This window comes from Solea senegalensis, unplaced genomic scaffold, assembly GCF_019176455.1.
Source record: "Solea senegalensis isolate Sse05_10M unplaced genomic scaffold, IFAPA_SoseM_1 scf7180000017824, whole genome shotgun sequence".
In the NCBI taxonomy this organism is placed as follows: Eukaryota; Metazoa; Chordata; class Actinopteri; order Pleuronectiformes; family Soleidae; genus Solea; species Solea senegalensis.
In genome coordinates this window covers 1-15,865 of record NW_025322536.1, presented here as the reverse complement: position 1 = coordinate 15,865, position 15,865 = coordinate 1, and the positions used below count along the sequence as shown (strand labels likewise).

At 43.7% G+C, this 15,865-nt stretch overlaps 1 protein-coding gene across 1 annotated transcript; it reads left to right on the top strand.

Annotated features, from left to right (window-relative positions):
- The first annotated feature begins 902 nt into the window (after window positions 1-902).
- LOC122764998 (NACHT, LRR and PYD domains-containing protein 12-like) lies at window positions 903-15,788 on the top strand. Its single transcript, XM_044019011.1, has 10 exons — window positions 903-939; window positions 981-1,175; window positions 1,578-2,945; window positions 3,051-3,486; window positions 4,125-4,298; window positions 5,304-5,477; window positions 5,716-5,889; window positions 6,119-6,292; window positions 14,518-14,632; window positions 14,728-15,788. The coding sequence occupies exons 1-9, from the start codon at window positions 903-905 to the stop codon at window positions 14,585-14,587; spliced, it is 2,802 nt and encodes a 933-aa protein (XP_043874946.1). The 3' UTR covers window positions 14,588-14,632; window positions 14,728-15,788.
- The last annotated feature ends 77 nt before the right edge of the window (window positions 15,789-15,865 follow it).

Sequence of the window (15,865 nt, the reverse complement as noted above, 5' to 3'; positions counted from 1 at the left end):
ACGTTTATTATTATATTCACCAAAGACCAGTTTTCATGCCGGTCGTATCATTTTATTTAGTTTTTTATTTATTTATTTTTGTATTATGGGCCGGTCCTGAAAATATTGTCTGACATTAAACCGGTCCGCGGCCCGGGGGTTGAGGACCGCTGCTGTAGAGGATCAGTCTTTACACAAAGATCAGCGACCACAGGCTGTAAACCTGAAATCATTCCCTTCACTCCAGACTCTGGAGGTCACACTGACACTGAGGCTGCTTTGTGATCAAAGTGTCTAAACAAAGCCCATCATCAGTGATCATGTGATGTTTGTGTTTGCAGAGGTCAGAACCAGAGACAGAGAGCAGAGTCTCCAGGACCCAGCGGTCTGTCTGTGAAGAGTGACCAGTCTATGGGAAAAATTATAAACTTCAGTCATGAACCTGGAGCCTCAGAGACAAAGTAAGAGACTCAATAAATAATGCTCTCAAATCAATATGATATGCTCTTGAATTAAGATAAGAAATAACCTCCATCTGTTGGAGGGAAACGTCCAAACTTCAGAGCAGCTCTGAAAGCAGCTTCACATCAACAGCTCATTTCTTTTATTTGTGGTTCAAATTGAATTTGACTGGACTTTTGTGAAGGAAGAAGAACTAAATGTGTGTGTGAGCAACAGACTGAACTGAACTGATTCAGAATCTGATGAAACGGATCAATGAGTCAAACCATTGACGAGTCAGAGAGAGTGTGAGGATGAGCCTCAGGGTTAGACCTTTACAACAGTCCATCAGAACCACTGTGAGACAAAGCTGTAAGGATGTCTTCACAGAGACATGTCCACCTGTCCCTGACGTGTCAGTGATAAAGAAATGTCTCCACAGACACATGTCCACCTGTCCCTGATGTGTTAGCGATAAAGAAATGTCTCCACAGAGACATGTCCGCCTGTCCCCGACATGTCAGTGATAAAGAAATGTCTTCACAGAGACCAGTTTGCTGTTTCTGTGGACGAGCAGACGTCCCGCTGTCCTCTGTGTCAGGACGTCCTGAAGGATCCAGTCTCCACCAGCTGCGGTCACCAGTTCTGCAGACACTGCATCTCCTCATACTGGGACCAGTCTGGTCCACCAGGAGACTCCTGCTGTCCCCAGTGTGGGAAAAGACCCAGGACAGGACGTGGACCACAGAGCATCCGTGAGTAAGACTCATAAGGAGAGCAGCTCCCATCAGCACTAGCAGACTTTAGAAATGGAAAAACAGGAGAAAACTGTTCAAAAGTTAAAAATGTGACTCATGTTAACTCCATGATGGAGTTTAACTCTCTGCTGCCCCCTGCAGGTTGAAGAAATTAAGGTTTCCCCTCATTTTGCTGCTTTTCTCTCATGATTGTTCTCTTGATGATACTCTTTCCTTCACAATCATCACAGTTCTTCTAGAATGATTTAGTCTTTCAGAATAAAGTTATTCAAGTCATTACAGTGAAAATGTAGTTTTTCATTTGACAACAAACAACATAAAACAACAACGTCACAGAAAAACATGACACTGATGAAAATAATCCTCAGCTGCTCACATTCTTTGTCTCTTGTCTTTCAGCAGATGTTGGTCTGCAGAAGGTTCTAGATGAACATAAGATCAGTCTGAGGAGCAGATTTGAACATGTGACTGAAGGAACTGAAGGAACAGGAAGTAGAACCCTCCTGAACAGGATCTTCACTGAGCTCTACATCACAGAGGGACAGAGTGAAGAGGTCAATACTCAACATGAGGTGATGCAGCTGGAGACGCCCTCCAAGAAGAAGACGGTCCAGGACACTCCCATCAAGTGCTGCGACATCTTTAAAGCCTTACCTGACCAGCAGGGGAGCATCAGAGTTGTCCTGACCAACGGCGTCGCTGGTGTTGGAAAACCCTTCTCGGTGCAGAAGTTCACTCTGGACTGGGCCGAGGGTTTGGAAAACCAGGATGTGAATCTGCTGATTGTGCTCTCGTTCAGGGAGCTGAACCTGATCAGAGATCAGCAGCACAGTCTTCTCACGCTGCTCCATGTTTTCTATCCAACATTAGAGAAGGTCAGAGCAGAGGAGCTCGCTGTCTGTAAACCTTTGTTCATCTTTGACGGCCTGGATGAAAGCAGACTCTCACTGGACTTCAGCAGCAGCACGCTGGTTTCTGACGTCACACACAGGTCATCAGTCAACGTGCTGCTGACCAACCTCATCCAGGGGAATCTGCTTCCCTCAGCTCTTGTCTGGATAACTTCTCGACCTGCGGCGGCCAATCAGATCCCTCCTAAATGTGTTGCCAGGGTAACAGAAGTACGAGGCTTCACTGACGACCAGAAGGACGAGTACTTCAGGAAGAGATCCAGAACTGATGATCTGTCCAGCAAAATCATCTCACACATCAAGACGTCCAGGAGCCTCCACATCATGTGTCAAGTCCCAGTCTTCTGCTGGATCAGTGCTACAGTTCTGGAGCACATGCTGACCACAGAGCAGAGAGGAGAGCTGCCCAAGACCCTGACAGACCTGTACTCACACTTCCTGCTGGTTCAGACAGAGAGGAAGAAGAACAAGTACGATAAAGGACATGAGACGAGTCCACGGGAGCTGATGGAGGCCGACAAGGACTTTCTTCTGAAGCTGGGGAGGCTGGCCTTTGAACATCTGCAGAAAGGAGACATCATGTTTTACCAAGAAGACCTGGAGCGGTGTGGTCTAAGTGTGACAGAGGCTTCGGTGTACTCAGGAGTTTGTACAGAGATCTTTAGAAGAGAGAGCGTGATCTTCCAGAAATCAGTCTACTGCTTTGTTCATCTGAGTGTTCAGGAGTTTCTGGCTGCAGTCTACATGTTCCACTGTTTCACCAGCAGGAAAACAGAGGTACTGCAGTACTTCTTCAGACAAGAAGATAAAGACAGGAAGACAGAGGTACTGCAGGACTTCTTTAGAAAAAAAGACAGTACGAAAAAGTCACTGAAAATGTTGCTGCAGGACTTCTTCAGAAAAAAAGTTGATGATGATGATGATGGTGGTTACACTCCTCTGGATGTGTTCCTGAAATCAGCCATGGAGAAATCCCTTCAAAGTGAAAATGGTCACCTGGACCTGTTTGTTCGCTTCCTTCATGGACTCTGTCTGGAGTCCAACCACAGACTCTTAGGAGGTCTGCTGGGTCAGACTCAGAACAGTCCAGAAATCATCCAGAGGGTGATCAAGAACCTGAAGAAGATGAACACAAGGAACATCTCACCTGACAGAAGCATCAACATCTTCCACTGTCTGACAGAGATGAACGAGCAATCAGTGCATCAGGAGATCCAAGAGTTCATGAAGTCAGAGAACAGAAGACAGGAACTCTCTGAGATCCACTGCTCAGCTCTGGCCTACATGCTGCAGATGTCTGAGGAGGTTCTGGATGAGTTGGACCTGAGCCAGTACAACACATCAGTCCAGGGGAAACAGAGACTGATTCCAGCTGTGAGGAACTGCAGGAAGGCTCGGTGAGTTCAGACATGATCAATAACATCATCAGTCAGTGATGATTCATGGTTTGGTTTATCAAATACACACAGAAGTCAGTTCTTCTCATTCTTCTCAGTTTGTTTCTGGAGATGTTTTAAAGGATGAATGTGAAGATTTGTCAGCTGGTTGTGATTCTTGTTTTGAACTGAATGAAAACACCAAATCACAACATTCTCTCAAGTCTCTGTTCATGATAAGACAGAAAGACAAGAGAAACCAACAGTTCACACAATGAACAAACACTAGGGGGCAGTGGAGAGAAAATCTGTGACAGAACCAGACTCAAACATGTGCAGCATCTGCCTCGACCGGTTGTGGTGAAAGGACAAAATGGAGGACAGAGGAAAGGAGGGGGAGAGAAAGTGAAAGAGGGAGGTGAGGTAGAGACAGAAGAGAGAGACCGGGAGCAGAAATATAACAGTTGTGTCAGCTTCTAAGTTTAAACAGGACTTATGACATTTTTATACAACTACAATGTTATTGATGTTCTATTAATGAGACATAAACATTAGACTGATATCAACTTTAATTATAGTATCATATTAATAATAATAACAATACTACTGGTTTCAAGCAGCAACTTTGTCTAAAGTCTCATCTTTTATTCTTTATTCAGGTTGAGGGGCTGCAGTTTGACAGAGATCAGCTGTTCTTCTCTGGTCTCAGCTCTGAAGTCCAACCCCTCACACCTGAGAGACCTGGACCTGAGTGGGAACCATCTGCAGGATTCAGGAGTGAAGCTGCTGTGTTCTGGACTGGAGAGTCCACATTGTAGACTGAAGACTCTGGGGTGAGTTCACTGACTCTCTGTTACTGTTGTAAATGTCAGATGTTTCATCCACAACTGAAAGTCATTCATGTTGTCACATGAGTTGAATCAGTGATGGTTGTTCCATGTTTCCACTTTTTCTTCCCTCAGATGTAGAATCAGGATCTTTTCACAGCTGACGTGTTTTTTGTTTTCTGTGTGTTTCAGTCGCTGTAGTTTTCACGTCAGTCGCAGCTTTGACCTTTTCTGACTGAACTTGATGTTTTTCACTTTCTCCTCTGACACGTTCACATGTAGCCAATGAGAATGAGTGTTGTTGATGATGTCACAGCTGTGACTGTTTACAAACAAACAGGAGCTTCCTCTCATCTTCAAATCAGCTGTGTCTCAGTTCATAAGGCTGGATCCTCCAAGTGTGGACTCATGGTCCAGATGTTGTCAACATGTGTCACAGCACCGTGACGTGGGCGTGTCCCAACTGTCCCATGACTCGTCATCTGGTGTATGTTTGGCGGACGGCCGTGTCCCAGAATTCTTTGCAGCAATAAAGGTGGTGGTAATGCACCTTTAAGCTGGTTTACTAAACACAGATGAATCAAAGAATCAAATCAAGTGTAAAATATAGAATTGTAAAGATGTTGAGAAGAAGTGTGATTCAGGACTTTGAAGTGTAGAGGGCAGTATTGAACCTCTCAGTGTACAGCCTGCACACAGACTCCACCTGTTTCTGCTTCTTATCATTGATTCATTTCATTGAGTTGAACTTGATGTGAAAAGTGAGGCTGTGTTGAAATTCACCTGTGACTTCTTTGTCATTTTGCTGCTGTTTCTTTGCGTCAAACGTCTTTATTCTTCACGTTCACTTGGACTGAACCTTCACACACTCGTGTGTCTCGCAGTCACATGACTCATGCTTTCTAAATACACTGTAGAAAATGTTCAGATACATTTTCATCCTCACAGCTGATATTTGACTCACACATTAAAATTCACCTGCTGAACAAAACACTTTTATTCTTTATTCAGGTTGTGGTACTGCAGTTTGACAGAGATCAGCTGTTCTTCTCTGGTCTCAGCTCTGAAGTCCAACCCCTCACACCTGAGAAAACTGGACCTGAGTGAGAACCAGCTGCAGGATTCAGGAGTGAAGCTTCTGTGTTCTGGACTGGAGAGTCCACATTGTAGACTGGAGACTCTGGGGTGAGTTCACTGACTGAAGCTGCTGTTGTTTTTTTAAACTTTCATTTCATTTACATTAAACTCATTTTATTCACTGATGAATAAAATAAACTCCTTAAACACACACACACACACACACACACAGTCTCTCTCACACACACACACACACTCACACAGTCACAGACACACACACACACACAGTCACACACACACACTCACACACATTGCTCTAAAGTCTCATGTTTGATTCTTTATTCAGGTTGAAGGGCTGCAGTTTGACAGAGATCAGCTGTTCTTCTCTGGCCTCAGCTCTGAAGTCCAACCCCTCACACCTGAGAGACCTGGACCTGAGGTGGAACAAGCTGCAGGATTCAGGAGTGAAGCTGCTGTGTTCTGGACTGGAGAGTCCACATTGTAGACTGGAGACTCTGTGGTGAGTTCACTGACTGAAGCTGCTGTTGTTTTTTTAAACTTTCATTTCATTTACATTAAACTCTTTTTATTCACTGATGAATAAAATGAACACACACACACACACAAAGTCAGTCACACACACGCAGACACACACAGACACACACACAGTCTCACAGTCACACACACGCACATACACAGTCACACACACACACATTGTTCTAAAGTCTCATCTTTTATTCTTTATTCAGGTTGAGTTACTGCAGTTTGACAGAGATCAGCTGTTCTTCTCTGGTCTCAGCTCTGAAGTCCAACCCCTCCCACCTGAGAGACCTGAACCTGAGACAGAACCAGCTGCAGGATTCAGCAGTGAAGCCTCTGCGTGATCTTCAGAAGAGTCCAGACTACAGACTGGAGACTCTGGAGTGAGTAGAGTGTTGTTCTAATCACAGTCAGACAAACATCAGTGTTTCCTCAGTGAAGCTGTGACAGCACAATAGTGACAGACTTCATGATTGGACACAAAGACACAGAGAGACAACAGACGCGCCACGAGCTGCTGCTACTCACAGACTAGAGCTGAGCGCCTCACATGATGAGCGTCCATCAGCTGTTTGTAGTTTGACTTCATCACAGATTATAGATCCACTGTATCATACACTGTAAAAACAGCAGCACATCTTGTTTGGTTAGAAAACGTCAAAGTAGCCACTTTCAGACTGGAACGTCATTTTCCTTCAAACTCTGACAAAAGCATGAAGAAATGAGCAAAATATCAAGAAATGATCTTTATCACAAGCAAAGAAATGAAAGTGAGTCTTCTCTGACTTTAAGAATTGACACCTTGGCAAGGGAGACCCCAAAAGCACGACAACGAGGCAGGAAAACGCAGATTACTAAGTCCAAAAGCAGGAAATCAGTCACAAACAGGCAAACACATCAGAACAAGAAGACTAACTAGAAATGCTGGAGCAAAAAACCAACACAAGACCATCTGAAAATGGGCTGCTATATAATCACTGAGGGACTAATGAGCCAATGGAAAAGCAGGTGAGGGAAATGAGTTGATTGACAGGAGAACTAGTGACAAGACATGGAAACAAATGAAAAAGACATGAAACAAACTAAGAGTTAGTGTAAGTACGTAAGTACAGAGAGAGTGAATTTGACCTTTGTGTTTTAAACACACTCTTCACTTTTTCTGTCAAAAATGAGGACAATTTCCCAGAAAGTAGACTTCATTGACCTTTTTTTAAAAGTCTTCCACAAACACCTTCAAGTGTAAACCACATAAAACCACGAGAAAGTCATTTACATTCACATTATATCAAATAACATGAAGAGGCTGCAGACACAGACATGATAGTGACTCTGCTGTAAACATGAACACTGGAGTGACAAAGCCCGCCCCTTTCTGTTGGACCTTAGGTTAAAGCTCCGCCTCCAAGACTCTGTAACATGAGTCAAAATCAAAGTTGTCTCTGGTTTAAGGTTTATAGACAAATTCTGCATGAACAGAATATAAACACAACTTTTTCCTGAAGAAATATGCAAATGAGTGACTTGAGTATCGTCACCATGTGTGTGTGTGTGTGTGTGTGTGTGAGGCAACATGAAACAGTGGCAACAACAATTCAATCAAAAAACCAAATGTCCCTGAAATATATCTACTAACAAATACTTTCCATCAAAGTACACAGAGTACGCATTTAAGGCCACAGCTGAACATGTGACCTTGACTTCCATGTCAACAGAGATGAACATAAAGAAACAGCAACCCCTGCTGGTGAGGAGTAGTTCCTGCAGCACTATAGATGCACTTTATGGACAAAAGTATTTGAATTGACGTGTTTCAATGGGGCTTTGTACTCTCGGCCTCTTCTCTCAGTGAAGGACAATCTGAAGTTCAGCAGACGCAGACATTTCTACTCCAACATGACTGTGTCCCAGTGGACAAAGCAACCACTATAAAGACATGAGCCCTGACCTTTACCCCCATCCAGCACCTTTGGGATGAACTGGAACAGAGATTAAGAGCCAGACCTTGTGGTCCAGCATCAGTGTGTGACCTCATCAATGCTCGACACAATGAATGGACACTAATTGTCACAGAAACACTTCAAAGTGTTGAGCAAAGTCTTCCAAGAAGAGTTGAAGCTGTTAAAGCTGCAAAACTCCATATGAAAATACTGTGAATGTATTTGAATACTTCATAATAGTCCAAATACTTCTGTTGATTTGTTTTCACACAACTTCAAACAACCAGTGTTTGGTGAATGAGTGAATGTGAGCTGTTGTAACATGTGATGTTATTATTCCACATCTGAGCTGCATCACTGACTCTGACTCTCTGTCGTCTTCTCTCAACAGGTGAACGTGATGAATGTGTGTGTGTGTGTGTGTGTGTGTGTGTGTGTGTGTGTGTGTGTGTGTGTGAGATGCTGCTTCAACAGATCTGTGACAGAACTCCAACGATGATGGTGTGATTTTTCAGTCCTAACGTCCTGAACCTGTGACGAGCTGTTTCAACATTTAACATAATGTGTCTTTAATCCAAGAGTATTCATCTACAATGTTAATAATATCCATAACCTTTATTACATTATGTATAATTACATATCTAACAGTTTAACCCTGACCAGTCAACATGTGTTTCCTTTTCATTTGCATCAGTTCAATGTATCTATGTTGTCTACTGATGAGTTTTAAAAAATGCTTTTTAAATATTTGACAGAATAATTGTTTCAATGCAACTGTCAGTGCAACTGTCAGGCGAACGAGGTCCAGAACCACCTCTGGATTTGCCAGCTCCACACTCAAAATGGCAAACAAAGCAAAAAGGTTCTCGTAATGCTGCCTACCATTGCTCTATTCCTTGCACGCCAAGTAGATGTGTTGGTAAAGCTGCTGGCCGTGACCTTTCATGAATAACTTATCTTGTCTGGAACACTTGACCACTTTGATCTTGAGCACAGATATGTCCAGGATGCTGCTCATGCTGAGGAGCTTGGAGCTGTTGTCATGCCAATCCATGAGACTAATAAGTGTTTTGCCATAGGCAGCTCGTCTCAGAAGCTCCCTAAAGCAGCACTCTGTCAACTCCACCAAGCCACTCTTTTCTTTCTCTGACATCCACAGCAGCGAAGGGGAGTGGTTCTGTGTGCATTCTCCACTCTGCAGGTTGAGAAGTAGAGAGGGGACAATCTTGTCCATGAGCTCAGGGTCCCAGATATTGGCCTGTAGGTCGTCATTCACCGTCATCCTCACCTTGATACCTGCCATGCGAATCTTGAAGCAGATATCGGGGTCCTCGTCGCTAGAGTGTCACATGTCACTGAAACGTGACACAGAAAAATGGTAACAGCGGTGGTAGGAGGGGTTGTCCTCTTGTATGTTGGCAAACTTCACAAACGAATTGGTTCCTAGGATCTGTAGGCTAGGTTTGTCCGACTCTAGCACCTCACGCACCATCTTCAGGAAACTCTCCACAAACAGGTTGATGCTCTGAGAGCGACAGGCCATCAGCAGCTGGTCCAGCGCTTCCATTGCTATGCACACATACCTGTATGAAGCTCTTCTGGAACCAACAAGGCATAGAATGTCAGCTTCTCCATGTTGGCTTTTACTAGCCCATTCTTTTGGTTTGCTGGAAAGATGTTGTCTACCAATCGCTTGTACAGAGGACTGAGTGCTCCACAACAGTCACCGATCAAGAAAGATATGATTCTTTCCAGTGACATGGTTGTGAAATTCGTTCTTTTTTAAGTAAGACTAGAAGAGAGAGCAGTAATGCAACCGTGTGAGTTCCAACTGATGTGGAGCACTAGAGGTTATAGAGGTAATGTAAGAACTCCTTCCAGGTGACATGGAACACTAGAGAACTCTTTGAAGAGGAGCTTTGATGCTGGCACATAATAAACATGATGGATGTTACTTTGACATGCAGATGGTCTCTGCCAGTTTGGACTTCCCGGGACAATTAAAACGCTTTTTTCATGTAGTATATTCAAAGGACAACAGGCTGACCTGGGGCGCTCAGGTTTTTCACTATAATCATTATTTAATATTGAGAAGCATTGTCATCTTGCCATTAAGGCAATTTTCTTTAAGGTGTTTTGAATGCAACAAAGAAGGACAAGAAGATGAGACTGAGAACTTAGAACAGTGATTGCAAACTTCAGAACTTTGAACAGTGGAGGGCAGCATTACACCTCTCAGTGTACAGTCTGCTGGAAATGATTAGAGCAATAAGTCTTTGATCTTCTGAAAAGCAACGTAATAAAGAAGAGCTTTCCTACTAAAATGGGAATTACATGTTTTTTCCACCTGGTTCCTGTTTATTAATGTTGGTGTGTTTTTGGCATGAAATGAACTGTATTATTATGGGGAAGGAACGCCATATTTCTGTATCTGTAATATTTGTTAGCTAATTAGTGTTAAATACTTTCCAGATATAATAACTATAATAAACTGTCAGGAGCAACACAAGGTGAAGGGTCTTGCCCTTAACCCACAAACCCACAACCTTTGAGTTGAAAGGAAGGTCTAACTTTGTGCTGCTGTTTTTGATAAAAGGGCACAGTTGCATGATGGTCATTTTTCCTCAGTAAGTTTACTCTATGATGACTGTATCTGCACTTTAGAGAGGGAGGTCAAAGGGGAAGTGATCAGAACCATGATCCACGGCAGAGGAGCTGTTCAGTGTCACTGTCACTGTGCTGAAATCATTCTGGTCACTTTTTCAACAATCTATAAATGTGCCAGTGTCACTCATGAATATCTTGTTATGGAAGCGTTGTGATTGGAGACAAATACAGCCAGTCTAAATTTATAAAGTCTCTCATTGGTTGATTTTGTGGCACATTTGTAACGCTGTGCCAAGATGAGCGAGTGCTCGGGTAAAGATGAGCGAGCACTCGGGTAAAGATGAGCGTGCACAGAAGGTTGAGATTTGAGATGTGAGAGGACATATGAGTAAAATTGATTAAACTGTTAAAATGAATATTTGCAAACATGCAAATACATGTATTAAGCTTGCAAAATACATTTTTCTGTGCTCAAAGTCTCACATTGTTCCTTCATGAATGTGGCCCAAATATAACACCATACTCTTCCACCGGTGTTACGCTGTGTCTCCTGCTCTCTCTGTGATTGATCTCCTGTTACGATCGATGAACTGAACAAGCACTCGTTTTGTAAATTGGTTAAAGGTGACATAGACCGGAAGCTCCAATTAACGCTGCGTTTGTGTGTGTATCTGCGTCATGACCTCGTTTATGAAACCCTAAAGTTTCAGAACAAACAGTTCAGCCACTGCTGAGAAAATAGTGTTGTATTGTTTTCCTGGGCTCTGCGAAGCGGATCGACACTTCCTTAATTTGATGTCGTCATCAGAAATCCTCACCACCGTAGCGCCTCCCGGTGCGGGCACTAGTCCGGGCACATCCGGTTGTGTACATTCAACCGCAGAAGAAGAAGAACTAGTCTCGTTGTAGCTGCTGAGATGCAGAGCATCCACCGTGCCAGAGGGGGAGCTGTGTATCTGAGAGCTGGCCTATCTATTACGTCACTTCCAGGTACCTGGCCAATCACAGGACAGTAGGAAAGCTCTCGTTGGCTGGCCAATCACAGCAACTGTTTGGTCTGAAACAGCGCGGCTGACGAGAGCGTCAGTGAGGAGATATTTTGATCGGCTCGTTTGCAGCGATTAGGAGGTTTTTAATCATGAAAACAAGTTAATATATGTAAGTAGACATCCATAACTAACATATATGTGTGATACAAGCATTCTATGTCGCCTTTAATACTTTCACCCGCTACTTAAACTCTAACTTTCACTCTCACGATTCACGTACTGTGGTTTTTCTTTGCTAGCGTGACAAGTTAGCTTAGCAGCGATGGCTTCTCCTTCTCCTGCTCTCTCCTGTGTTGTGTGCCACATGTTGAGTTACTCCTCTGCCTCCTTTAGTGATAAAGATACTGGAGGTGAGGCTTAGTGAGGTAGAAACTCAGCTTCGCACCATAGAAGCTAAGTCAGTTAGCCACTCCCCTGGCATTAGCTCCCTCAGCAGCTCCCGTGCAGCTGGAGCAGCTCTCTTATCTAGAATTTTAGGGAAGTCTATTAGAAACCCAACACCGTGACAATCCAGAGTTGAGACCAGGGCCTGTTTCAGAAAGCAGGTTCAACAAACTCTGAGTTAAAACCTTAACTCTAGATTGACCATTTTTTGGTTTCACAACAGCTGATCAGCATTAGTTCAGTTCATTCTTTACTCAGCGTGTGCATTGGGAATGAAAAAAGCCATCATCAATGGAGCTCTGATACTATGATTCACCGTGGCAACGGGTAAACAAACACGTCGTCGTTGCTCGCTCTCGCTGTCAAGTTTACCTCAAAAAACCACACACTCTTCACTCTCTCACCTCCGGTCTGAACCTGTCAATCACACCTTAATCAAATCAGTGACCAGGATCACGCTTCTTCTCAATCAGAACTTCCTCTCTCCCCATGAGTTTCTTCAAAATAAAATGAAATATTTAAACATGAACATTTATGTCATTTATTACACCATACTCTTTTATCAACCTATTTAACCTTTATGAACTACTCCTTTTACATTTTTAATACACTTTTAATAACATTTTAACCAAATATGAACTTTTATAATTCATTAATTATTCATTATTTTTTTTAGTAAGGATTCTTAACCAGGTTACACTGAAATGAGATTTATGTGTGAATCAAATGACATTTCCTGGTCAAAAGTAACTCCAAGGTTCCTCACAGTGGACACAACTGGAAGCCATGGTGATGTCATCTAAAGTGACAATGTGATCAGAAAGTTTTTCTCTGAGGTGTTTAGGGCCGAGTATAAAAGTTTAAAAGTAGAAAGTTACAGGTCATCCAGGACTTAATGTCTCTGAGACTTTCCTGGAGTTGAACAACCTGATTTATTTCATTCGGCCTCATTGATAAGAGCAGAATGGGAGGGTGGGGCTATGCCCCTGTGTAGTCAAAGGTGTGTGTGGTGGGAAGGGGTCAGTCACTGTCTGTGGGATAATAGGTGCAGGGAGAATGGGGCTGTGATCCAATACGGGCAGGGTGTCCGCATCCCCAGCAGAGCAGGGGGCGTTGGGGAGGGCGTGTGGCACTCCGGATCACTTCCGTCATGTCAGCGCATGCAGCGGTTCTCACCGTAGGATCACTTTCTCCAGGGCCGCTTTGGTCCCGCCCTCCACAGTCCCCCTCTCCAGAGCCAGCTCCAAAGCCTCTTGTAAGGAGCGGGGATGGGCGAGATGGGTCTGAATGCGCAGCCTCCTGGGGGTTATGGCTCGGATGAACTGGTCCCTGGCTGGGTCTGTAGTCTGTAGTGCTCCATGATGTTGTCTGTGTACAGTGCCTTGAGATAATATATGTCATAAATGCAATAGAATTCTCTGAAATCACTGGTATGGAAATATTTTGTGTTCCCCTGTGAATGTTGTCAACAATGTTCTTGTCATGGTGTGTAAACCATGTTATGTGTGAGTAGCAAAGCACAGGACGTCTCCACATGCATCATGAGGTCGTAGACATAACTCTGAAAACAACTCTGTTAACACAGATAACTCTTCTGTCCTCATTTGGAGCAAAACTTGCTCTAAATTCAACTTGCACTAAAGCGGTAACTAGTGCTATAGACGTGTTTGTAGCATCAGAAAAGTGACCTTAGGTGGAAAAGCCTGGATTTAAACATGTTCTGAATGTACTGAACCACGCTACCAAATGTCAAGGAGGTCAAATCTTACTAGAAAGGTGTTTCCTTCCATGTATGATCATGTTATTGGAGGTCAGAGGTCAGATTGACGGACCTTCAGAGACTCTTCCCAGTCATCAGAGTCATTGATGAGGTCTTTGTGTCCATTCTTCAAACCAGGAGGGTCCTGGGTTCTTCGTGAGGACCAGATCTCTCTACTCCTATCTCAGCAACGTGGGCCACAAATATTTAAGCAACCCTGCTCCCCAAGAAGTTAAACCTAGGAAATAAGAACCATGTTCTTAGTGAAGTGTGTTCATTCTCATAATGTCATACCATTCTGCACTGGTACAGTTTTGATTTCCTGTACCCAGAGGACACATTTAACATTTAGATTTTAGAGTCACTGGAGACGGTGTTTGAATGTGTTTGTTCACGTGACATTTTGGACATTTCCTTTATTGTTGTGCTGTCTGTCTGTAACTGTGTTGTTCTGTGATTGTCTGACAGTTGTCTCTTGGAAATGAGAGCCTGTGTCTCAGTGAGAAATAAAGGTTAAATAAATAATAATAAAAACCACACTGCACTGTCCAATTTCTTTCTATTTTCAACTTATTATGTGTTTGCATTTTTAATGGGTCACTTAAAAAAAAACATAATGTTTACTACATTTACAGTAAAGTCTGTAATGATTACACTCATCACATTCAAACATTTTCAGTGCAAAAGCCTCTGGTTAGAAACACAATAACATTGTACCATTAAACAGCATAAAGCACATTACCAATGAACATTTTCCATAAACCAGTGCAGCTTCAATATTCTTCACAGTTTTTATGAAGCGACGACATGTGCGGCCAAAATAAATCTTCTGTGCAAAGTCAATAAACAGAATACTTGCAATATGCCTGCAGGTCATCCCTCAGTGTGTCACAGGGCGTTCTGATCCATTCATACAGACCCACGGGGCGCCTGGAACCCTGAGCAGTGAAGCCTTGATGGTAGGCTTTGCCCTGATCTAAGAGAGAAGTGAGTGAAGCCAGTCCTGCATGCGAGGGAGAGGGGGTTTGTTGGTCGTTGATACAAAGACGTAATGACTAGGGTCCTTTTTTTCTCTCACACAGGTGCGGCGTACGGGGACTGAGACTTTACGATCCATCCTCTCATCAACAACTCCTGTGTGTACTTTTTTATTTCCTGTACAGAAGAATGAGCCTCCTGAACAGGGATATCATCCTTGACCCTGGTTTGCATCTGTAGGGATAACATCCAATGTCACTGTGGTCACAGGCAGACACTGCAGACTCTTCATAAAGCATTTCCTCAGTGACTTAGATCAGCAGGTGGTCTCCACAGCTAACTGCAGCCTGTGCTGTCTCAACCTGTCGTGTCTCGTCGTGTTTTCCATCTCAGTGACTTTGGCTGTTCTGATTCTCTTTGGCTGACATGTGACCACCTGCTGTCACTGAGGCTCTTTTAGACACTTTGCTGTTCTAGAACACTTCTTCATTCTAGTGGTTTGTATCGGACCACAGGTCCAGAGGTGTTGTAGCTCAGTAGTAGAGCCAGTCGTCTTTCAACGTAAGGGTTGGGGGTTCGATTCCTGCTTCTGCCGTCTGTGCTGGCAGATAGAAAAATGTGCTGCACATAGATGTGCTGTATGAAAGTGTGTGTGATGGGGTTTGAGTGGTCATCTAGACTAGAAGACTAGAAAACCCTTTACCTGCAGCACACATGCATCATTGTTCCCACTCTGACAGTAGCTATGCTGTAGCTTTGTGGCCTTTGGACATGGATGAGGTGTATAATAGCTTCAGCTTGTTCTTCTACACCAAGAGCTTTGCAGAGCCCTTGCAGAGGAGGTTGACAACCATGGCAGACACATCAGCGTTGGACTTGTGTATGAGAGTGGTTCTCTGTTTGCAGCAGACAGGTCAAGGCTCTCTCCTGGATCAAGAAGCTCTCCAGGTGGTCGCACTGTGTAATTGGGGATGGACGTCTCTGTCTTCAGGACCAACACGGTCTCACTCCCAAGTCGTCCCATGCGTGACGATCGGGCAGTGTCCCCTCACGTCAGTTCTTAACGTACTGGGTACCCCTTTAGCGTCAATTTTCAACGCTTGGGGTAGTCAGGTTGACTTCTATAGAGCTCCCATAACGTCTGCATATGACGCCACGGGACCGAGTCGGGCAGACTGCAGTCCGTTGTGTGCTGATGAATACGGGGCTATACTACTGATCGATTGATTGATTGATTGGTTA

Coding starts and splice junctions, on each gene's coding strand:
- LOC122764998 (XM_044019011.1), top strand. CDS start 903: ATGTCTCCACAGAGACATGTCCGCCTGTCCCCGACAT. Junction 5,478..5,715: donor TGTAGACTGGAGACTCTGGG/GTGAGTTCACTG, acceptor TTCTTTATTCAG/GTTGAAGGGCTGCAGTTTGA. Junction 5,890..6,118: donor TGTAGACTGGAGACTCTGTG/GTGAGTTCACTG, acceptor TTCTTTATTCAG/GTTGAGTTACTGCAGTTTGA.